This window comes from Camelus ferus, chromosome 9, assembly GCF_009834535.1.
Source record: "Camelus ferus isolate YT-003-E chromosome 9, BCGSAC_Cfer_1.0, whole genome shotgun sequence".
In the NCBI taxonomy this organism is placed as follows: domain Eukaryota; kingdom Metazoa; phylum Chordata; class Mammalia; order Artiodactyla; family Camelidae; genus Camelus; species Camelus ferus.
In genome coordinates this window covers 58,162,056-58,187,771 of record NC_045704.1, presented here as the reverse complement: position 1 = coordinate 58,187,771, position 25,716 = coordinate 58,162,056, and the positions used below count along the sequence as shown (strand labels likewise).

The 25,716-nt window shown below is 39.0% G+C and overlaps 1 protein-coding gene and 1 non-coding gene across 2 annotated transcripts in view; both read right to left on the bottom strand.

Moving 5' to 3' along the window:
* WARS2 (tryptophanyl tRNA synthetase 2, mitochondrial) overlaps window positions 1-21,669 on the bottom strand; it is an 87,251-nt gene extending 65,582 nt beyond the window's left edge. The window contains exon 1 of the mRNA XM_006184288.3: window positions 21,537-21,669. Within this exon, the coding sequence (XP_006184350.1) occupies window positions 21,537-21,626 (90 nt within the window). The 5' untranslated portion in view covers window positions 21,627-21,669. The remainder of the gene's footprint in view (window positions 1-21,536) is intronic.
* A 1,892-nt stretch (window positions 21,670-23,561) lies between these two features.
* TRNAD-AUC lies at window positions 23,562-23,635 on the bottom strand. The gene has a single exon. It is a non-coding gene; the product is annotated as a tRNA-Asp (tRNA).
* Between the last annotated feature and the right edge of the window lie 2,081 nt (window positions 23,636-25,716).

Below are 25,716 nucleotides of genomic sequence, written 5' to 3'. Positions count from 1 at the left end.
AATACATGGTACCACAGGTGACACTACTGTTTGCCTCAATTGGTAAACTCTTGGACATTTTTCTGAAAAATAACACTGACTCTTTTTTATATTACAATCAAATAATCATAGTTACTGAGAAAGTAATTGCAAATGCTTGTGCCATAACCATCAAACAGTGAAGAGGGAGAAATGTACGCACCAAGTGAAACAGAGCTGTTTTGTGTGGACAGGCAGAACACCAACTGGGTAAAAATGATGCAGCTGAAATGGCAGCACTTGAGTTATATTAAAGTATAATACATACATATACATAGTTTTTAAATCTTCCATCTTGATGACATTTTTTAAAGCACTGCTGAAGAAAACTATAGCCCAATGATCTATCAGATGATTTACATTACATTTTGCAAGTTCTCTCATGTTTCTGGCAGTTTTACATTTTTGCTGATCCATACCTCATCAGCACTGCAGAGTTAACAAGACTCAAGTGTACTTTTTTCAGCCTTTTTCTCCTACCACTCTACTCCATGAATTGTATATTCCTTTTAGTTACCTGAAGAAGCCATATTCTTTCTAAATTCTAACCCTTTGCACATTCACTTCTCTCTGCCTGGTGTGCCTGTCTTCACCTGACAGATTTCAATTTATATTTTAAGACCCAGTTCGGACATCACCACATTTATGAAGTCTTCTCCACCCTCCCAAGGTAACTTGAGTTATTTGCTCCTGGAAGTACCTACATTGCTTTGTTCTCCCTCTTCTGCCTCACCAGCCAGTGAAATCCTCACGGGCAAGATCCATGTTTCCTCCCATTCCTAACATCAACAGGGTGGAGGTTCAATACACGTACATTAACAAAGTAGAAATGAATACTAATTATATGCAACTTATAGAATGCAAGAGCTGGAAGCCTGGTTGTAGGTTTCCAGGCACTCAGTAACCCCAGAGAAGAGAATAAGAAAGGATATTTTTAAGACTAGCAGGACATTTTCAAATGATCCCTTCCCAGGTTACCTATATAAATGCCAGGCATCTTTTAGTCAACAATATCTACAATTAGAACACTTTTCCAAATTCTTAAAGTATCATAATTTTAGTAGAATCTACAATAAAATACTCTTAGAATAAAATGTATGGAAAAATTATTTCTATGAACCCCTTATAAAATTGTTCAATTCTCCTTAGAATAAAAGCAATCATACCTCAAGGTTCAGAGTGGCTTTTGTGTGTTAATTTCCTGACATTTTATTTTAACAAGGTGATGTTAAAAGGCATTCACAAGTATACAGGGAGCTCATGTATGAATTCAATTTGATTTTTGACCAGTTCTCCCCTTAGGAAGAGTGTGCCTAACCTACAATATAGTGCTACTTCCTTCTTCTGGAAGACAAGCACTGCATGCCCCCCACCAGGCACCCAGGGGCCTGCCTAATTCGGCTGGGGCAGGAATACAGCAGAACACTGCAGGATCAGGATGTTTTGAGTTGAGTTAAGGGATGGGGTTTATGGGAAAACTGAGTGGAAATTTGTTTATGTTTTTTAATCTGAATCTTTAAAAAGGATAAATTAAGAATCTCAGAATCAACCTCAGATGTTGTGTGATGACTTCAACCCATCAAGTGGCCTCTTAAAACAAAATATTTTGAAATCTAGTTCCTCCTCTGCTCACCTGCTGCTGCTATGGTTCAAGGGGCCAGGGCTTCCACTGTTGCAGTTCCTAACAACCGAAAGCAACATGGAGGAAAATGCTTTGGTCCTACTAGTGTCCCCGGTTGTAATGAAACAGCAAACTCCTAATGTTAACTGGCAATGTTGAGGAGAAATGTAGGTTTTAGTATCAGAATCATTCCAACTTCCCTCTATCAGGAAATAATCAATTTGGAATATTAGTTCATAAAGGTAAAATCAAAACAAGCCCATGTAATTTTTTATAAAGGTTACTGAAACAATTTTCCCAGTGAATAAGTTACATTTCACATTTTAGTCTCATCTTAAGGAGGCCTCTGCCTACCACAGGTGCCCCATATCTAATTATTGAATAATTGAGTGTCATCACCAGTTTCTTCCTTATTCTCATAGAAAAATAAAAGACTGTAAGTCTTTCTTCTTTTCTTTTTCAAGCAGTGTCTGTCCGTGTCTTCCTTTCTCTTCAGTCTTTTACTTTAATGGCACAAGCCATTAAATCTGAGATATCTTGATCTTCACTTATTACATCTGGTACAGGATTCCTAACATGGGTTCCAAGCGTCTCTAACACACATGCTAGTTTTAAGTAGGGATATCTGAACCACCTAAGTTACTGGAATAATCAAATGAGGAGGCAAAATCAGGAAGGTGCAGGTTCTTTGGGGGCCACTGAAGCTGCAAATATGGTCCCAAATATGACCGTTTCTGAATTTGGGCCAAATCCCAGAGCTACAAGCAGCAGAATAGTGTGTGCTAGATCTAACAACTCACCCTTTCATCCAGTATTGCAAAACAAAATCACCACTACCATTCCCTTACCCTAGGAAAACGCAACACAAAAAAATGGGGACTTGCAGAAAAGGTTCCATCTATTAAGTCCTGTTTCTAAATTGCAGACAGTTATGAGCTTAGTTTAATGATTATATTTGATTTCACCTAGGCCCTTATTAGGGGTCAAGAGTAGTTTAATTCAAGTAAAATAAACTTTCATAAGCACATCCAGATAACAGATCATCCATCCATCCATCCATCCATCCATCCATCCATCCATTCAAATATTTATTGAGCACTAACCATGGACCAAACACTGTTAAGCAGTAGGGATACAAGAGTAATAAAACAGAATCCCTGCCCTTGAGAACTCTGCAGTGCAGTGACTATTATGCGGTGCCCAGCTAATTCACTGATTCATTTTATTTAGAGCTAATTTTAATTCTCTAGTCTACTTAAGCCCCAGGAGCTTTCCTCCTCTTATCAGATCACCCCAGTTCTTCTTTACTGAGCTCAGTATTTAGTATCACCTTCGCTAGTCTGCACCACCAAGTACTTCCATGTAGATAACCATCTTCTCTCCTCTTTTGTTTTAGAGAGAAAAATCCCTTGAGACTAACCCTTTCCCACAGTGCTATTTATCCTCTCGTGTTCTTAGGACTATTTCTCCATCAAGTTATCTTTTACTTTCTTCCATTTTAAATCGTCATCTCTTTACACATTCTTTCAGATTGTGTAGGAATATAAAGAAGTCTAGTCCTACCTGAGTTATTTCTCCCTTTCGTACTCTTCCTAAATATTGCCAGGAGAACCCTATATCACCACCACCACTTTAACTCCCTATAATCTGGTTTCTCATCCACCAAGTTACTAAAGCTTTTCTAAAACTAATAATGGTCTCTTACTCCTTCAATCCAACAGCCTCTTCTGTCTTGTTCTCCAACGGTCTCTCTGAATCTACCAACTGACACTCCTCATTATCATCCTTTAAAATATTCTCCTTTGATTTCCACAAAACTACACTGTATTGTTTGTATTTTAACCTATCTGCTTTCTCCAGTTTGGGGTCCAGCTTTTCTAATCTTACCGGCTAAATGGGGTCTTACCCCATAGCGGCAGTTTCCAACTTTTTTCTGCCATGACAGGTAGTGCTCACTGGAAGGGGAGCCTCCGTTCTTTCCCTATTCTTGTTCCCCACTTGGATCAGAAAATTGCTCGTTGAAATGACCAGCTTCAAGAATCGTGACTGGGTCAGATTTGTTACCAGATGAATCTTGCCCTTTCTGTCATCCCCACAAGCCTGCCTTGGAGTCAGGTCTGGATCCCAAACTTTCAAGTTGATCTCTTGCACCCTCTATCTCAGGCAGCTGGTAATTCACATCCCAAATTTTGGGTTCGGATTTAGGTAGAGTCTTGGGCCTAATCAAGTTTACCAGAGCTACACATTGGGGCATTAGGCCCATGCTAAGTTGAAAATAAAACAGTATTTTAATTCTCACTGCCACTGTGCCCACCAAAGTTTACACAGAGGGTATTCTTTAAAACTAAGAAGGGATCTAGACAGATAATAATTCTTTTTAAAGGACACAATAAATGTCTTTAAAAAAAAAAAAATCATGGGAGTCTGTGGAGGCTGAGCCAAGATCAAGTTGATGACTGGAGATGAGGAGTCGCCATCTTGAGAAGCCAGGCACCGTCCTAGATGCCGGGAAGATGAGGGTGAACAAAAAGACGGAATCCCTGCACTCCTGGAGCTTGTCTTCCAGGAGGGGATGGGGCCTCTCAGCTCCTCCAACACCCTATGCTCTGGTGCAGCTGTAAAGCCAGCAGGGCAGCAATGGGAGCTGAAGGATCTCCCTGGCGCCAATCTTTCCTGGTTGCTAATCCCAGAAGTTCTTTTAGCAGAACTCAAAATCTTGTCGTTGACAATGAATAATAAAGGCCTCAACATGCTAAATAACTTGATTGAGGTAAAAAATGATGAAATCCATTCATACTAACCTACATCAAATAATGATAACAATAACAACAGTAGGAAATATATATTGAGCACTCTGCTGTGCCAGCCTCTTTCCTTCATATTCCTCTCTTAACTGTCACACCAAACCTATAACACCACCATGGCAGGCGCTCTGACTAGCCCCATTATACAGGTAAGGTGACTAAGGCACAGACGGGTTAAGTAACTGGGTAGGGTTGGCGAGGCCAGGAAGTCTGGCTCTAATAGTGACTTGACATCACAGCCTTTCCAGTTTTTTGTTTGTTTGTTTGTTTGTTTTTAAGCCAGGGAGGGGATCTGAGAGCAGGTAAACACTACAGGAAAAACAAGTCACCAACTACAGGAAGGGACAGGCCAGCCTGGGAGGGGCCAAACAGATGCTGGGAGCATGCGCCCAAATCTTAGCAGGGATAATGCTGCTCAGAGTCATCAACACTGCTTTCCTTGATTATAGTGTGGAGATTTTGTTTCACTTAATGTAGGAGAACTGCTTGCTGCTCTCAATACCAGATCTGAAGGGAGAAAAGAAGAACAGAAAGATTCTGAGAGTAAAGTCCCTGAATGACAGGATGGAAAGAAACATGGACAGTACCAGTTGGGAGCATTAGAAGTAATAACTTTGTATCTACCAGATAACTTGAACAAGGAACAAAAACCAGAGTGCTGCTGCCCACAACACCCCACTTAGCAAACTGGACAGAAACCAGCCAGGGCCTCTCTAGCTCCTGAGGGCAGCATGGGAGACTTGGGAGTTGACCCAGTATTTAGTGTCAGCTTGGCGCCCAGTCTTGTCCACAAAGAAAAGTGCGGTCCACGGTTAGGGCTTGGCAACTCTTCTTGCCACCCCTTCTCAGTGTAAGAGACAAAATGGCAATTGCCCTACAATTTTACCTACTGCAGAAGCTATAAATTCATCTCTAAGCACATCCTGCAAAGACCTAAACTAAAGCTTGCTTTATCAGAGCTTAGAGTTAGACGGCCTGCAGCTACCTTAAAACATAGCCATACGCTCCCTGACACACAGGTTCTATTTTGCTAGGCTCCTCTCCAATCCCAGAGGAACCCATGCCATTGCTTGCTGTTGCTTCCTATCCACATTTTTAAATAACAGAAGAAAAAGAAGAAGAAAAAAGTTCAGCCACAATTGGCTCCAGTTGGTGTGAATAATGAGATGTGGTTGTCAGATTCCTGGAAAGCTGCCAGCATGGTCATTAGCTGGCCAGATACTGGGCCTACTTCTAAAGAGGGTAAGGAACACAGCTTTAAATGAGGTCAACTTTAAGGAGACTTTAAATTTGGCATTTGGGTGTAGGATGAAACAATCTAGGAGTTAGAATCCCCTTTGCATTAAGTAGTCTCCCTAAGAAAGGGTATAGACTGTGATGAGATGGAGCTTCCTCCGTTTGGAAATCAAGCCTTGCCCAATTAAAATCTGGCCCTTTTTTGAAGTGTATGATGGAAGAATTGCAGCTTTGACAAGTTGGCAGTAACCCTTGTGATCTATTTTACTGGGATATATATTGTCACTGCAAAAATAAAACATACTACAAAACTGGAGAGCAGGCCCTGCCTGTGATCGTTAGACAGACTGGACCAAGTGCCTCAAGCCTTTGATGCCCCTGACATATTATTTTCTGGATGGTGTCCAGCAACCCAACGCAGAATAGCTTTTTCTCTACTGTATCCAGATGGCAAATGGAAGAGATCAAATTCAACAGTTTCAGGGCTAACCTTAATGGATGTGAAAGGCTGGCTTCTCTATCAGCCTTTCAGGGATCTACAATACAAAAAAAGCCTTTGAACAAAGAGACAAATAATTGGCTTTTTTTTTTTCTTTCTTTCTCTTCAAAACTAAACAGTGGATGTGGTAATCTGGTTCAAATCCATCTTCTGGTTGAAAAGGACAGCCAAATATCTGATCAGTTCTAATCACTGACACTCTCATGACACTTTCTGTGAAGTTCAGATGGGTATTGCTCTTAATATTCTGGGCAGCTTTTCTTTTCACCCTTCAAGCAAATATTTTGAATCTTCCTCTATTTCTGCCAAACTTTAATTATATATATATAATATATATATATATATATATATATATATATATATATATATATATATATATATATATATATATATACTTAATTGTTTAAGCAGCAGCATCTTATAGTAAGACTCACCCACCCCTACTAAAGGCTGAATTTCAGAACTGGCTAGCATGAGCTTTACACATTTGTGTTATTGTATATGAATATGCTAGAACTTCACTATGAAGCAATGTGTACAGGGAGGCATATGGCATGACAGTCTACCACCCTTCTAGACAAGACGTTTCACTTATTAAAGTAACAGAAATATTTCGTTATTAAACAATTTCACATAGAAGTTCTATGGTGTAGATCCTAAGACCAGCTTTGTAATTGGTAAGTGGCAGTACTATTCCAGTGTATAAGGAAGAGGGCTTTGAAAGAAGGGAATAAGTTAACCTTCAATGAGTGAGTCAACAAATCAGAGACAGGTCAGCCTAAAGTAGGAGTTCTTAAGCTGGGTTCATGGACTTGTGAAACCGTACACAAAATTTTGAGAATTTATATATATATATTTTTCTAGGCAGAAAGTCTACATTTTAATCAAAGGAAATAATGACCCCTTCCCAAAAAAGTTTAAGAACTCTGAGGATAAGACTTAATGGAAACAAGATGAGGTACATTAACATATCTAAAGAAAGACTCTGCCTCCTGGAGGGGTGGAAGCTTAGAAAAAGCAGCTCCCTTGGGAAAACTTTGGCCATGTGTCCAAAGGAAATGGTTCTGTGACACAAGTCATATGTCACAGTACCACATGTTGCCTAAGGAGCAAGTACACCCCACGATGGGGATGGAGCTTCGGGTTATCATAGCTTAATTACACCAGCCAATAAAGTGACCCACTGAACCTCCCTTGTTCTGATTCCACACCCATCAAGTGACCTTATTTAATACTGAGGCTTCCCAATTAAATTTTCCTGCAAGTAGAGACTATGGTAATCAGTGAAGAAAAGTGGCTGGTACCCTTGATTATTCTGTCTTCATATATGATACGTGGTGTACATGTGCAAGCACTTGTGTGTGTGTGTGGGTGTGTGCGCGCGCATGCGCACATGTGCACAGATGCATGTGAATTGGTCTAGAAAACATTATCTTCCCTTGGCTTCCAGGATGTCACCTTCTCCTACTTTTCCTCCTATCTATCTGGCTACTACTGTCTTGGCTGGTTATTCTCATCATCCCAATCTCTTAATGTTGAAATGCTCACAGGTTCAGTACTTGGACCACTTCTCAACTCTTTCCAAAAACACTGCTAAGATGATCACACACAATCTCATAGCTTTAAGAAGAGTCTCAACTGAAGACTCGCAAATATATCTATCTGGATGTCTCTCTTGAGCTTTGATCTCATATATCTAATTGTCTACCTGTCATCTCCATTTAAATGTTCACTGGGCATCTAAACTCCACATGACTAAAACTCAACTCCTGACCTTCCCCTCCACTTCCAAAAAATATCTTATTCCTCTTGCCATCTTTACCATCTCAGTAAGTGGCAAATTCATTCCTCCAGTTGCTCTACCCTAAAACCTTGGAATCAATCTTGACTCCATTCTTTCATCCTACATCTAGTCAGTAAAAATATCTTGTTGGCTCTACATTCTTTAAAATAAATATCAAGAATCAGACCACTTCTCATGAAACCATCTTCACTACTCATCCTCATCCAAGCCACTATCATCCCTCGCCCGGACTTTATACTAGCCTCTAACTGGTCTCCTTGCTTCTATCCTTGCTCCTCTATTCTATTTTCAACCTAATGGCCAGAGTGCAGCTTAAAGACCTGTGTCAGCCCATGTCATTCCTCCAAACAAGCCTTCCAATGGCTTTGCAACTCAATCCTAGCAAAAGACAAAGTCTTTACAGTTGCTTCCAAGATTCTATACAATTGACTTTCCCACTCCCACCTTCCAATTAGCCATCTGAGTTCATGTCCTACTGCTATAATGGGCAGCATAATGCAAAACAAACCTAAGGTTAGAACCCTGGCTCCTTCCCCTCTTAAACTATGTGCATTTTGTTGCCAGTGTGACAAGTTACTTAACACCTGTTTTACAGATCCTCATCTGTAAAATGGGGCTAATAATAGCACTGCATTATAGGGTTGTTATGAGCATTAAATGAATATTTATAAAGTATTTAGAAAAGTGTCCAACACACAGAAAGTACTATATAGTATTTGTAAAATGCAGAAATTCTCACTCTTCTTAAGCCATACTGGCCTCCTTGCTGGTCTTCAAACATGCCAGGTTAGCCACCCCCCCTACCTCAAGGCTGTCCCATTCCTGCTTTCTCTGCCTGGCACCATCTTCCCCCAGATATCCACCCTGCATGTGTTTTCACCACCTTCAGGTCTCTTCTGAAATCTCACCTTCTTAGAGGCCTTTGCTGACCATCCAATTTAAAACTGCAATATCCTGTGGCAGTTACCATCGCTTGTCTCTGCTTTATTTTTCAATGTGTCACTTATTATCACCTAACATACATATTTTAACATATTTTAATTACTTGTTTATTATTTGTCTTTCCCTCTGGGATATAAGATTTTATCTGTGTTCTTCATTGGTGTAGTAGGTGCTCAATATTTGCTAATATATCAATACACAGAAAATATTCATGATCTTACTAATCCTCTGAATTTGAGATGAGGACCCAGTTTACCAGGTGACATATCCAAATAATATTCCACTGAACAGAATCTTTTAATAGTTCAGGAGACACTGGGTACAAATGGTCCAAAACGTCTCACGTGACTACATAAATGGGAGGATAGACGTTTACACTTGCTCAGCACTTTGTTGTATTCTTCCTGTCTCATGAATAACTCTCCCAAACTGATTAAAGGCTTAGGAAGCTGGCTCTCTTTCAACCCTAACTTCCATTATCCAAAAGAGTTCAATTATCAGGAATATTACTCATCCAATAGTCTAGCATTCAATACATTTGTTTGAAATCCTCAACCTCAACTACCTTGTCCCATGGCCATACCCTGGACTTTGTCATCACCCAGAATTCCTGTTTTTGAAATCTTAAGTGTCAATATTCTATTCAGTCTACAACCTTCCACCTTTCAACTTGTTCATGCTTTTATTCCCACTATACTTCCTCTCCAAACTCACTTAGAAATTGGAGTCTCTGATTTTTCCATTTTTAACTAGTGCAGCGGTCCCTATCTGACCTCTCCTCTTCCCTACCCAGCCTGGTCTCAAGGTAAATCACTTGGACTTTGCTCTCATTAGCAACTTCAGTAACCCTTGCCAGTAGATTCCCCATAGCCACACAAAAACTCCAATCCTGGTTCAAGACTAGAGGGCTCATTCTTCACTTACATACCTGAATAGCTGAGCACTTCTGGTGAAAAACCTTAAAACAACACAGATACTATCTATAAATCTAAATTATAGTCTCTTGGACTCTCAACTCTCAACACCGCTTATTGAACCATTTTTTCAAACACATATAGTGCTCACAATATGCCCGGTACTGTTTTAGACCCTTATAAATATTAACTCATTTAATCCTCACAGTGATTTGGTGGGGTAGATAGTATCATTGTCTCCTTTTTACAGAAGAAGAAATTAAGGCACAGAAAGGTTAAGTGACTTGCCAAGGACATACTGTTAGTTAGTGGTGGAGCTTATGAGCTCCAAACTCTGGCGGTTTGGCTACAGAGTTCAAGTTTTTAACTCCTCTTATAGATGAAGAAAATGAAGTAGAGAGAGGTTCAGTAACTTGCCCAAGGACTTCCAGTTACCAAGTAGAAGAACCTTATTTTGAACCCAGGCAGTCTGACTTTAGAGCCTGTCCACTAAATCACTGACTTATTCTATTAACCCCTTGACAGAATTATACCCATGAGGTTTTAGAGTTCCTGAATTTCCCACCCCATTCCCAGCAAACTCTAGACCCACAGCCATCTCTATACCTTTCTCCCAGTCCCAGACTTGCTTGGTCTGTCTCTCCTAATGTTCAAGCGTTTGCTCTGAATTGCATTTCTTTCCATCTCTTTTCTGTATCTTCAATCTGTCCATCTTTATTGGCTCTTCTAATCGTGCTCAAGGCTCTTCCATCCTAAAAGATCCTACCTTCAAAGAATTCGCTGGGTCAGGCCATTCTTCAAAGCGCCCTTCTCCCTCTCTGATGCTTCTTTCTCACTCGGGCTCCTCACAAGAGCAATCCCCACTTCCTCACCCCTCATCTCACTGTCACTAGTCTGCACCAGTAACTCCTCTAAAGCCATTGTGGTTGCTCATATCATTAGTGATATACCAATTATAAACTCTAATGGATAACTTTTAGTCTTTATCATACTATAGTACTGTCTTGCTCTTCATTTTTTCTTTGAAATTCTCTAACCTCTTGGAATCCTTAGATCCACACTCTAATGATTCTTCTCCCATCTCTCTCTTTTTTTGGATGTCTCAGTTCTGATCTCTCTCTCCCAAAGTCTGAGCCTAAAAAGGACTAAAAAAGAAAAAACCCTGGTTTTGGAAATTATTTTTCCCACTTTACATGCTTTTCTTGATGATCTCTCTAAAAAAGACACAAATTTAAGTGTCACTCAGATCACAGTAATCCCATCTGTGGTCTTGGCTCTGTTAACTTTTTTTTGAAGAGACACTGCTCTCTACCCCCAACCCTTCTAACATGTGGTCCACATGGAAGCTGGATGACCCTGTCTCCACAGAGTCAGTGTAAAGGTGGGCATTTGACTTTCGGGAAGACAGGAATCATGGAAGACTGACAAAAGTAGTCTGCTAGTTAGACAGAAAAATAAGACGAGGGGATGAGCTGTGTCTCTATTTGAGTTACAGATATGTTAATATATTCCTAATCAAAATTAAGGACACATGGTCTACTAAAGCATTTCTGTTTCACTTTAGAATTTGAAAAACAATGCGGGAGATGTCGTGTGGATGTGGAAACACTGGAATTTCCAAGAATTTTAAAAATTGATGGATACAACCGGTCCTGGGTTTAACAAGATGTTTGGCCACTGTAGTCACAGACTTATCAGAAAGATGCTGCAATCAAACCCCTCCTGAACAGACATGACATTCTGTAACCGTTCTGCGATTATACTAGGTTGATTTCAGGTTGTATTGAACATGTAAATGATAAGTTGGTAAGCAAGTATAACAATAAAACTTTCCTAATCAACCACTAAAACATCACTAGGCCACTTTAAAAGAAGAAAATTTAAGTTAATTGTAATGAATATATAAATTCTTCTTGAATCATACTATGTTTTCATAGTGCAAAGAAAAATCAAATAGCATTGGATGGGAAGCTTACAAGTGGCCTCACTGTCTACATAGCATAACAGTGCAGGGAAACTTAGGGCTGTTTTCTGTATCTCTGCAGAGCATAACTAGATCTATACAGCAAAGTTCCTAGGCACACCTTCAAAGGCTGTTTTAAAGGCTGACTTAAAATGAACAATTAAGAAAAAAGGCAATGTTGATAGGATGAGCCTTTTATTTCCTTTATGAATTGAAGAGAGCATTCTCTTGATATAGCAGTGAAAACCACGATGTCAGTGCCTGTATAGCTAATACGCACATTTATTGAACCAGGCAGTCTCTTGAGGCAAAACTGCTCGAAATAAAATCTACTCATCTTAATCCTGAGTCTACACTTTTCTATATACAGAGGTAACAAACTTCAGTATAAAATATAAAGGTTGCAAACTCCAGTATAATTAGCTATGAAAAGGTAACTATGAAAAATAAAATAAGAGCTAGAGTGGCAATAAAAGTCAGTTATAGTAACAAGTTAGAAAGTCAGAGCCTACTTGGAAAATCATTGAAATGAAACCAGTATTATCTCCCAATCACTTTTAAACATCTGGATGCTTAGGGCAATAATAAGATCACTTATTAACTGCAGCAATAACTGAGTATCCTTTGTAATTAAAAACATAAAAATATACACAAATAGTGCATGGTTTAGATTCAACAATATGCTAAACGCCAATGGTGTGCACCTTCTCATGTCTTATATTTATTTTTTGCTGAATTCATTCACTCAATAAATATTTACTGAGCTCTTTCTGCTTCAGGAATTATTATATCAAAGGTTTGAGTAATAACTCATTTTCTCACACATTTAATTATCATATCCAGGGCTCAACAGGAAGAATCCTTCTTGCCCTGTCTTTCACAATGAGGGGTGGCCTCTAAGAACATACTCCTGGTGGTGTCGGTCTGCTAAATGACAGCCTAAGACTGCATCTGTGGAACAATGTATTTCTTATAAACTGCCTCCTGCTGGAGTTCTCATAAAAGGTCTAAATAAAAAATAGCAAGCTTTCCATCTGTCCTAAAGCATCTATCCTATAAACAGAGAATATAAAGAAGGATTTGTCAGTTTCCGTAAGAAAGGTACAAAGTCTTATGAAATCTCAAAATGGGAGCAATCATTTCCAGCTTAAGAGCAAAGTTTTCTGGAACCTATAAATGAGTTTTGTTGTTGTTGCTATTTGTTATTTTAAAGAATGATGGAATACAGACCAATTAGAATGGAAAGAACGGTTTTTCCAACAAGAGACAGTGACATTAACCAAGAAGTAAATGGAAATAGCTCTGAGCAAACTTGTAAATTATATTAACTCCAGGGCAAAGGATCCATGTAGGTCAGCAATGGCCTAGAGAAGTGTTTTGGATCGAAACTGTGGAAGATCTTGAATGGGAGGCTATAAGGAGTCTAAACTTTGTAAGAAGCCCCCAAAGTTTTCTGAACAAGGGAAGAACATAATTAGTGCACTGCTTTTGGGAGGTTAGTCTGGTCAGACTGATGGTGGGAGAGAGAGGAGAGGATAGTATGGAGATGGGAGGAATCAAAAGATCATTAAGATTGGTAATGGTAGAAAAGTCGCTGAGTAGAATCATATATTATTGAAGAAATAATCATTATCAGCATGGAGGGCCCACTAGGTGCTGTGCATTGGCCAAGGGACTTTATACATTTGGTAGAATCTCAAATCCACATAAAATTCCTACCATGTGAGTATTACTATTAATACTTTGCAGATGAGAAAACTGAGGTGTAGTGAGGTCAAATAATGTGCCTGACATCACACAGTTAGCATTTAGTGGAGCCAGGCCTGACAGATCCCAATAGCCATGCCTCTTCTGCTTTACCACACTTCCTCTTAGTGAGAAGCCAGTCAACTTTAAGAGGACAAGTATAATGTTCAGGTGACTCTTGATCCTCTAGACCCTTGCTCCTTTCAGCTTCCTGGCAACTTTCCAGACACTGGAGAAGCAAGTGTTGCCGGCATGGAAGGACTTTCCTTTACACCCAAGATGGCCAGGTAACCAGTATCCACAGAAGGCCAACCTGGCTCTCTCCCCAGAATTGGCAAGGGCTCCATATAGTCTGGTCATTAACATCTCCCTTGGGAGTCCACCTTCATGCTACACACTCACCCCCAGCCCAAGAGACCTCTTTTCTCTCCTAGCAAAGTTATGAACTGGCTGCTTAGACCATTCTCCCCATGGGAGGACAGGAATTCAAATCAGAGATTTAAATAAACAGCTTCATTTCCCTTCACCATCACATTCTCCTGCTTCCCAAGAGGGTTCCAAAGTAATACAGTGAGCAAAGAGTGGAGCTGAATGAATATAAAATAGAATGGTCCATTTGAATTCTCCAGAGTATAAGGAACTGTTCATGAGGAGTCCTTTGTCTGGTATATAAAATAAATTCTGTTCAATGTTGCTGCAAGAGTATCCTAATTAATGCACTAATTGGTAATAGTTGGCTTTAGTTCAATTAGTGAATTTCAGACTCTTCTGCGAACTTTTTGGAATGAGAGTCTTTTAGAATAAAATTCTTACTTATCCCTTGCAGAAATAGCCTACAACACTAATTATTTTCATCTTTTCCATCTTACTACTTTGCACCTCTGTTACTTTTGAAGAAAATACTCTAGCCATAAATCCCAACTAGACCCTAGATAGTGGTCTCCTGGCCATCCATAAGCTTCAGCACTCACCACCTCCCCTCTGCTTGCAAGGCTGTGCACTGGTTGACCTTTCAGCTATAGACTGTGTATAAACAGAACTTCCTACATGCACCTTGGGACTTACGTGTTAAAAGCCCTTATTTTACACAGGGTAATCCTAGTGGCAATAGCCAAATAGAGACATGGAGATAAATTTACAAGACAGCTTTGCTCCTTTCTCATAATTCACTGAGCCAAACAAGACTGTAGGAACAGCAACAACAAAGGATGATTTATAATTTCTACTCTGCATGTCACCATGGCAAGAAATATAAGTGGCTTCCATGGAACAGATGTAAAACTTTGCATGGCAGTTATCAGCATATTAACACAGGTAATTTGTTTCAGAATTCAATGGCTTTTTATTACTATTAGTACTCAGAGTTTGGAATCAGACTACCTGGGTTTACATCTTGGCTCTAATACTTGCTATGTGACCATGAGTGAGTTATTTAACCTCTTGGTATCCCCATCTATAAAACGGGAGTAATATTAACACTGACCTCATTAGGTTGCAAGGATTAAATGACCTAATGATGTCAAGTGCCTCAAACATGCTTGCTATACGGTAAGCATCCAATAAATGTGTGCTGGTATCACCTCCCCCTGTCATCACCATATGCAGTAATATCTGAAATTAACACAGTCCTATCAGACTAGGGCCCAAAAATGAATTAAACATGAAATCAATTTTAGTACAAATAAGAAAATAATGTCCACCAAACCAAAACTTTAAAAAATACTGGTATTGACTTATTTAGGTTCATCATTGCTACAAAGCTGGTAAAAAAAAAAAAAGAGAGAGAAGACACAATGAAAATTTAATCAGTGAGTAAAAATTTTAGATGGCTAAAGAGTGAATGTCGTCCTCAAGATTAAATAAGAATACGTGATGCATTCTGAAGACTACGAAGTGTTTTATTAGAACAGGGTATTATTATTAATGAAAATAAAAGATCCCACTTGAAAATGTTTCACAAGGTGATATTTATTATTTTATTTTGTTTTCAAATGCCTTGATGAAAAATCTACAACTGTTAGTCCAAGAACCTGAAACAAGCAGTGACATATCCAAGGTCATTCAGAGCTCTATCCACAGTGGAGTTGCCTGGCGCCATAATGAGTCACAGCCAGAACACCAGGACAGGAATGCAAAGGAGAAACTGACATCTCTGTCTGCCTGCTGGTTGGTGTCCCAGCCTGGAGGGCAGGGAATGTAGAAGTGGAAGCTGTGAGAATCTCTGTGGGTTAGAAACCAGGGTAGCTCAACTGCACTTTTGAAGACACAAAGAGGCAGTCAAAAGGGTAGTTCTTAGCCAACCAGAAGTAGGTTCAATGCAAGGAAGACTGTGAGCCAAGAAAAAAGAGCAGTAGATGAATTTTGGTCAGTGATTACAGGACCATTAGAAGTCAGATGATGGGGTGGTACAAACCTACATATGACCTTGCTTCACCCCATAAGTAAGGAAGTTAAGGAAAAGTGTTAAGCCTCTGACTCGGCATAAAAGATAGAGTATTGCTAAGTAATGATATAGAGAGAAAACTGTAAATGCCTGAATGGAGTTAAATTCAGCCAAGCTGGAGTCCATTTATCACCCCTGTGCCTATAAATTATCTCTCTGCATCTAGTGTCTCACGTGGGCAGAGCAGTTTCTATCCCAAGTGAGTATATTTCTCCTGTGGAAATTCAGGAAGAAAGTTTAGGCCTTGTGCTGCAGTCTCTAGGAGAGAAATTCCTGAACCCCTGAGTGGTGGTGGTAAAATAGGATCATGAGCAGAACTGGAGTAAGCGCTCCTTGGGAGGAGGCTAGAGGCCAAGTTAGTCACAGCAGTGACTGAGAATGAGGTCAAAGCATCATCTCTGGGCACAAACATTAGCATATTATGCAGAAGTAATCTGTATTTCTGTATTTGGAATGAAAGAAAGAAGTTAGAAAGGAAGGAAGGAAGGAAAACTGACTGCCATTATCTCAAGTACTCACACAGCTTAACATAAATAGAACAAATATTGCATTTTATTGACTAAAAACATACACAACAGAATAAGAACTCCCAAATAACTCATTTACAGAGCAGCTCCTTAAAAATAATTCATCCATTGCATGCGGTCCTAAGTTAACAAATTCACCTGGATATTTAAGGAAGCTGAAGTATTTTTCAAACTTCATCTTAAGAAATCCAAAACTGGGGAGTTCACGGTTTGCAGATACTAACTACTAAATATAAAATAGATAAACAACAAGGTCCTACTGTGTAGCACAGGGAAGTATATTCAACACCTTGGAATGGCCTATGATGAAAAAGAATATAAAAAGGGGTCCTCTGCACACAGTTCTCTGTAACCTTCGGCCATGCAACAGATACACTGGGAAAGGATCTGGGGTCAGCAGCCTCACGCTGTTCGGCACTTCCCGGCTGTGGCTGCTATAACAGTTGCCAGGATAAATGCTCAGCGTCTACCTACTGTTCCTCCTCTATATTTTCAGCAGTTATCATCAGTAGTTTTCATTAGCCATTCAAAGACATTTTCCAAGAATTGAAATATTATTGGTTCTAATAAGCTAAGTCAATTCACAAGGAAAATCAACTCAAAGAGTATTTTAAACAAATGGACTCATAGACTGAGCTTAAAAGGGGCTTTAGAGTGGGTCCACAAAACACTTTTATGTGCCATTTAAGAAAAGCACTTGGAGATATGGCAGCCTGATCAAACTGGCAGTTAGCATCAAGTAAAATTCCCAGATGGCCACAGCGGCTCCTGATGGCTTTCCAGGCTGATTATAGCTCACATCGCATGTTGGATGGATGAACTCGGCAGAGAAAAGCTAAGGGAAAAGTCACTGGGAACACTACCCCAATTTAATGATCAGAGAAACCTATAAAAACAAATACTAACTACAAAATCTGGAATGAAATGCCAACAGTAAATTTTAACACCCTAATTTCACAATTAATTAGCTTTGAGACATTAGGCAAGTAACTTAACTAAAGTCTATTTTCGTCTGCTCAAAATAAGGTGTTAACACCTACCTTAAAGCCTTGTTATGAACACTATCTCTTCTGAAGTATTCTTGCCAAAATCCATCACCTCAGTCTAATTGTGATAAAACATCAGACACATCCATATTAAGAGACATTCTACAAAATAATTAAGCAAGTCTCTTCAAAAAGGCCAAGGTCATTAAAGACTGAGGACATGACAATGATAGGAAAAGACATGACAGCTAAATGCAACGTGGGATCCTGGATTTGGTCCTGGACGAGGAAGTAACTAGCGGGAAAATGTGAAATTTGAAATTGTCCCAAGTTCACTTCTTGACTTTGATAATTATATCATGATTATGCAAGAAGAAGCTGCTTGGTGCAGGGTAGACAGGAATATTCTGTACTAATTTCACAATTTTGCATATCTCAAATTATTTTAAAATAAAACATGTTTAAAAAAAAGAGGGATCTACAAAATAGATAAACAACAAGTTTCTTCTGTATAGCACAGGGAACTATAGTTAATATCTTGTAGTAACTTATGGTGAAAAAGAATATGAAAACGAATATATGTATGTTCACGTACGACTGAAGCATTATGCTGTACACTAGAAATGGACACAACATTGTAAACTGACTATAGTTCAATAAAAAAAATATATACACCAAAAAAAAGAGGGTCTGATTTTTTAAAAAGCCTTGTTGTGAGAACTAAATACAAGATTAAAATTTAATATATTGCCTATTTTTTTGCAGGCATGATTCCTTCATCTAATGGCTACATTTAATGGCCATTAACAGTAGGAACAATATGTTAATACTGGCCAAACCCAGACTGGGACAGCTAATAATGAATGAGGTGTATTGTTCAACTGTGATCAAATGTGGATATTTTACACTTCACCTGAATGATTACATATATTATTGCAAAAGTCTGCTAGTCATCAATATTTCACTCTTTGCACAATGCAATCATAAGTTAGTACTTAAAGAAGTATGGATTCTGTGTTTGGCCAATGATGACAGGCCTAAATTTACCTAATGCCATCAGCGTTTAAACATAACATGTCAGATCTTCATTCCTGAGTCTGTGACTACTCTCATCTCGGCAGACTTCAATATTTTTCTGTCAGGCAACACCTGGCAAAATAAACTACTTGCATATAAACTGTGGACATTTCATAATGAGTAGGACTTGATACACTGTTATTTCTGTTTTTTCCAAGTTTTTATTTTAAACTTGAGTTCTACATCAAGCCTTGGGGGGCAAAAGCCTAAGATAACTAAAAGTCTCCAGTGCCAAGCTTATTACCCAAGATTTTGCCTTTTTAAGAAAACACTAACACAATCAAGGAATCACAGGACTCTAGCAAAGCACTGCGGTGTCTCACCCACTTTTACTTCTCACCTCAGGAAGTAACCGCGCAGCCAAAACCAATCACAAGCAAATTTCTATTTCTTAGATTTTGATAGGATCATCCACGTGACAAATTTACGTTTTTTTCCAATATACTACACCCTTGCAAAATAATTTTTTTATTTTCCGCAAAGAGTATGAGATATCATAAAAGTGTCTAATGCATCTGGTTTAAGAATCCAATTCTTCCTTCACATATTTCTGCATCTGTTCACAAAATCTTTGACTTCAAAGGAAACTTTTCAAGAGGAAAAGAAGATACATACAGGAGAAGTGCCCATAAATCTTTAGTTTTCTAAAGCCATTTTAATAACTTTTCTAAGCCCATTTTAATAACAGCACTGTCGGACAAGTTATCTCTTTCAGATATCTAAAATATCACAGATGATATTAATGCCTATGCATTTATTTGGAGATTTATGTTTTAAAACTTTATTCTGGGTCTGAAAATGATATATCTTCAATTTAGGACATGTGAAAAACACAGAAAGCTTAAAGAAGAAAACTTAAATCACTTTTAATCCACTATTTAGGAAGACCAAAGCAAAACAAAAAAATTTAAGAATAGTTGTTTCCTTCCAGTCTTTTTTCTTGTACATATATTTACATAAATATTTATTTACAAATTGCATTATAATTCACTTTAAATGTAATTTTATATATTTTCCCAATTGGTCTTTCCAAAGACGGCATTAGTCTTTCAAACCATTTTTAATGACTGAAAATTATATGTAGATCATACTTCAAAAAAATGCTCTTGCTTACATTTAATTCATATTCTACTGAGACCTAAAGTAAAGGTTTGGAAACAGTAACCTGTTCTGGAAATTCTACACCCTGAAACAATCTAGATTAATACTTTAAGATAATCGTATTCATAAATGCCACTGAAACAATAGTAGAGATTTAAGAAATTTTTTCTTTAGCATTTATAATGATTGAATGCCATAAACTTTCTTGGGCAAGTATTTGTGGGCTGTAATTTGTTTTTCTTTTCTCCTTGATTTTTTATTTCTCATGACATTCTCAACTCTTGAGTTTGTAATGAGAGGAGGTTTGGGTCTAAGACTTACTTTGGATCCACAGGTTTTAATATGCTACTATTAGCTATAAATATAGTAATCAACCAATTCTGGTTCTACAGAATGAAACCCTCAAACTTCAAACAGTGGAGTATTAGATGTATTATCTAATTTTGAATGAATTCTTACCTAACATTGCTGCCTGAAATTTAAAATAACATTTAAATAGCTGTTTTGTTAACAAATAGCTTTCTAGTTTAATATGCTTTATCCTTCCAAGAATCTTGAGGCCCACATCCATGAAGAACACATAGCACAGAAAGTTAAGTAATTTATGTGATGATTAGAAAACCAAGTTGAACTTAAATCTTGGTTTTCATAATTAATCTTACTGCTTTACTTTTTGACTTCATAATCATGGAGCAATAGAATTTCCAAAGCTTGAAGGAACGTGGTCAATCAGTTCAACCCTTCCTCCACCCATTTTGCTAAAGAAAATAAACCCACCAAGATTAAGTGACTTGTCATGTCACACTGCTAGCAAATGGCAGACAAATCCCTTGACTTGTAGTTTCCTAACTTTCAGTCTAGTACTCTCTCCAATACACCAGTTACCATACAAAATCCTCACACACATTAAGACTATGAATATGCAAAGATGACAGGAAATCACCTAATAATCACAGAATCTCAAGTATCTCCTTAGTTCCCAGGAGTTATCTCCAAAGAAATGTAGAAATGTCTGGCAAAGTGCCTACTACTGAGACTGCACTTGGAAGACGTTTAGCAAATATCTGGCTGAAACAAATATCTGAATGAAGGTAAGAGATTATATGTATTTATAATAATATACATTTTTTTTTTTCTTTTTGCTATGAGGGTAAAATTCTAAATACTGACGGGACAGGTTAAAAGCCGTGTCCATGCTCTCAGCCCGACAGAGAAACAGTAACAGCAGTGCTGCCAGGACAAAAAGACGCCTTTGGCAGCTTGCTGAGATTCCTTCATAAAACCTCCTTGATACACGTCTACTTCGGGGCAATGAGGAGAAATCAGAGTGGAAGATGCATTGACACTTGCTCAAGTACCGCATTGCCAGAGAGAGGGCGTCAAGAGGGTGCACCTACTTAAACGGCCCAATTCCTAACGAGGCGTCTTCCCTAATTTCTCAGCCGGACCGTTGGCTTGCTGTTAGGGAAAGGAGAGTTAAAAACAACAACAGGATCACAAGGTGGGCAGTCCGGGAGAGACTGGCCCTCGGGTCTCTGAAAACTTCACACAGGGCTCGGCTTCCCGCGTTGCCCGGCAACAGCGCCCGTGCGATGCCCTCAGGTCGAGAGGCTGAGGCAGAGTGGGCAAACGACGGCGCGCTCCTCCCAGCAGGAGCGCGTTACGTCACCGCGCATACTTGCAACGTCGCCACGCTCCGAGTAGGCGGGCAGTCGTAGGCGAATCGACCTTAGGAAGGAAAGGGCTCTGTACTCTCCAGAGGAAAAGGGAAGCGAGAAGAAGCAAGCAGAGGAAAGGGGGATGAGAAGGACATAGCGGGATGGGAAAACGGCGGGAGAGGGCCAGCTTCTGTTACCTGGGGAGCGGGAACAGCTTCGGGTCCTTGGTGAAGTGCCCGGATGAAGGTCCAGCACCCACGCGCCTTCCGCATTGAGTGCAGCGCCATCTTGAGGAGGGCGGAGCCGTCTTGTCTTGAGTGACGTCAGCTCAGGGACGAAGTCCTAGATTCTCGGCGCTTTTGTTTATTGCGCATGCGCATATGGCCTCCGGGCGGGCTGCTTTGCTGCTGCTGAGCAGGTGCGGATAGGAACAGGGTGGGGCTTGTTTTTAGTATTTGCCCTGGAGACCTAGTTTTTATGCAGGCTTGCTGAAGGGACCGTCTCTTTAGAGGGCTTTAGTAGCAGCTTTTTAGACTGGAAGAAAGTCAAGGAAGTTGCCTTTCGAATCATCGCCATCATGAGGCAAGCTTTTAAGAAGTTTCTCTAGGAATGGGGCCTCCCTAATCCACTTAGAGGGTAGTAAGTGGTCTTTTGTGACCTATGTGGCCTCGATACATTGATTACACTTTTAAAACGATCTGTAAACGTTTTTTAAAACCTTTCATCTTCTAGGTGCTGAAAGTACAGAGAAAGACATACCTTGCCTTAAGGAAGTGTATGGCCTAAGGAGATAGCATATAAATGATGTACTGTTTTAGGTGTTACAGAAGCAAATGCCAGAATTGGGGAGGTGGAGTGTCTAGGACTGTGGTGCTTCCACCTGGTCCAGGGAAGGCTTCCTGGGAAGATGATACCTAATAGAAGAAATTGTTTTGTGTTTGGCTTAAATTATGAGTAGAGTTCGCACAGTGCTACTGCTCCTATTAATATACCCCAAAATCGATCAGTAAAAATAAAACTGGGGGAGACTCGTCAGAATTCCTTTATGTGTTTTGTTGTATTTATCCATTAGGGAGAGTTAGGAGATAAATGCAGTAAGAAGGCCAATACTCATAATGGAACTGAAATCTTAACAAGGTAAGACAAAACTTACAAATTAAAACCATAGAGTGAAAATCTCATAAGAGTGGTACAAAGTACTGGTGAAGTTCAAGCACGATTGGTGTAATACAGAAATAATCAGGGAAGGAATTGTAGGAATGGGGGTGGGGGAACCAACTAAGGAAGTCATTTCTTCAGCATTCTTCAACAAAACTGTTCGGTTTGGTTTTGTCTCAGTTTCTGAGGAGCTTATAGTGCTTCCGAATATGACACCAATTAGATACATAGATCTGGAGCTCAGGAGAGAGGTCTGAGCTACAAAACAGATGGAAATCCAAGGAAATCTTTTGAGACTACAAGGTAGAGTTGTGAAACAGCAGTAGTTGGGTGATGGAAATTAAAAGGAGTAGCCAAAAAATATTTAAAAGGCCCCAAAATATGGTGTTACTGAAACCCTGAAAAGAGACCTTGCCCGCAGAAGTGATGGTTGATCTTGTAAACGATAGAGTATCCCTTTTAAACAAGCAGTTTTATAAATGCCTACATGTTTTGTACTCATATACAGCAGAGCATTAAAATGCTAAAATACAGGTTTTATAGATATATTAATTAGAGTCAGTGACCCTAGGAATTAGCAAGATTAGACATGTGACATCTTAAGCCTTCCTGATTGTAAGATAAAGTCTGGCAGTAAGACTGGGTTCCAGCAGAAAGCTGTTACAGGGCCTGCTGACTTTATCTCCTCAAGCAGTTTAGTTTTTTGTCTATGAAGACTCACATGGCTGACAGTGTTTTTCTGGGAGATATTCCCAAGACATACTCCCATTGAAGAAAATGTATCAGAACTTTCATTATGTTTACTTTCAATATCTGTGTTTCAATATCTGTATTTTTAAAAGTAAGTTATTTTCAAACTTAGAATAAATTGTGTTTCCCACCACAGTGGTGACCTGGTGACTCTTGAATGCCACTCAGCCAGCATGGGCATTCCTTCTGTATTTCTTACATGCCCCCAGCATCTAGTATAGTGCCTTGCACAGAGTAGGCACATTTTTTTTTTAAGAAATTTTTTTTTGTCTGGGGGAGTTAATTAGATTTATTTGTTTATTTACTTTTTTTAGAGAAGGTACTGGGGATTGAACCCAGGACCTCATGGATGATAAGCATGCGCTCTACCACTTTGAGCTATACCCCCCCCCCCGCCCCACTAGGCACATCTTTTAAATCTAAATTTTATTTTGACAAAATAAGCAACTAATTGATAGAGGTTGATATGCTTTTAGCCAGAAGGGATAGCTGACAGCAGAAAAGACACTAGACCTATTAAAAGCAATCTAGTTTTGTCTGCTTTTGCACTTTTTTACAATGGCATTCTAAAACCTTTTGGTTTGGGGGGGAAGTATCACCAAAATGCTCACCACCATCTAAGCTTACTATCTTCTGGCCTTCTAAGAAGTGCAGTATAATAAGCATGCTTTAATAAGTATTTTAATTGAATGAATGAGTGAATTTTCAGGAAAAGATGTTATTCAGTGTATCTTTTAAAGAAAAAAATGTAACTTTTGAAAAGTTTCCATATAAAGTGTTTAACATTGTGAAGGTTTGTACAATGCAGGATTAGTTTGGTTACATGGGAAGTCTGCTTAAGGAATGTTTCGTTGTCCAGCAGTGTTTAAATGAAGCACCACTGTATTCATTGGCAGTGTTTTACCATGGCTATCGTTTGGTAAGCCAAAGAACTTTAGTAAAATGAGATATAAATGTTGTATTCAAAGCAGACTTTAGATATACTTACAATTAAAAACTTTTATTGTCATGTGCTTGTAGCATGCACTGTATGTCTACATATGTTCGTGCTTATAATTTTGAACACTTGTTTAAAATTTGATTTCTCATCAACACTTTTATTTTATAGTACATTCTGGTCATTTTGCTCTTTCCTTATCATTCCCTGCAAATCCCATCTTGCTTGAAACAATAGATTAAAACCAGACTGGCAGTTGGGGAAGGCTTTCTATTGCAACCATGTGTGTCAGAAGAAAGGATTAGATTTCCTTGTCCAAGAACATCAAGGGGAGCCTCCACCTCTGCAGACACACCTCTGTTCCTCAGTAATGGAGAGTTTATATCTAGTTAGATTTAAATGGGATAAGGAAAGAGTTTAAGTCCACTCCTAGCTCTGGTAGTATAATCAGCCCTCAAGTCTCAGAGTATCCAATTTTGTTTCTCTAATTTAATTCTAAGTGTCAGGTTGGTATTAGATGCTGATCAAGGTAATGGAGAGTTACCCTACACATTTATTCACTTAAAGAAGAATTTTGCAGAATGCAAAGACTAGATGGCATCTATGTTCAAACCTACTTGAAGTATGATCCATTCACCTCTGACCTTTCATTTATATTGAGTATATTTTTCAAATACAGAGGAAGAGATTGCACAATGAAGGTGTACCTTTGTCTTCATAATCTGGGGCACAGCCACAGTTCTCTGGCCATACTGTCTTTTCCTGGACTCATTTTATGACTTAAATAAAGGCCCTAAATCAAAGTGAGGCAGAGTCAATGTTTGAATGACATAACTTCCCAGGATCACTAAAGTACTTAGGAAACCATAATGATGATTTGGAGATTGTTCTTTTTCACCATTGGCTTAATTCTAGTTCAACTCCTCATTTTATAGCCGATGAAACTATAAACTGTAGTGGGTTCAAAGATACTAAGTACCTTGGTGAAACTCACACAACAAATAAGAGTAGGAATAGAAAGAACTTTAATCTCCAGATGAGTGCTCTACTCTAAGTGATACCATTGTAAGGCTGAAATTGCTAAGTATGGGACTGGTCCAAGCAGGGCTAGTTTCACCTCAGGGCACTTCCTTGTCATGCTACAAAGTCAGAGCAACTCAATGGCTGAATTTTAAAGAGTTGATATTTTCCTCTCTCCACCCCTAACGTTAAAAGATGCTTTTTTTCCCTAGTTGTGTTTGGGGAAGTGCAAATGAGAGTGTCTTCTTTGTGTAATAATCAGGAGGCTTCATCTGGTCTTTGGGAAAGCTGCTTAGGGGCTACGTGGGTGATATTACTGTCACTTTTTTCCTGGAAGATGCCATCTAGCAAAATCAAGGGAGAGCCTGAGTGACATGGATAGAAAAATAGAATTTTCCTCAAAGTACCTTCTTCTCAGAATTAAAGGCCAAGGCCGTATTCTTTTTTCCAGATTCAACTTATTACATTAAGGACCGTTTCCTACTCCACAACAATGAAGCCATTTTGTTAGG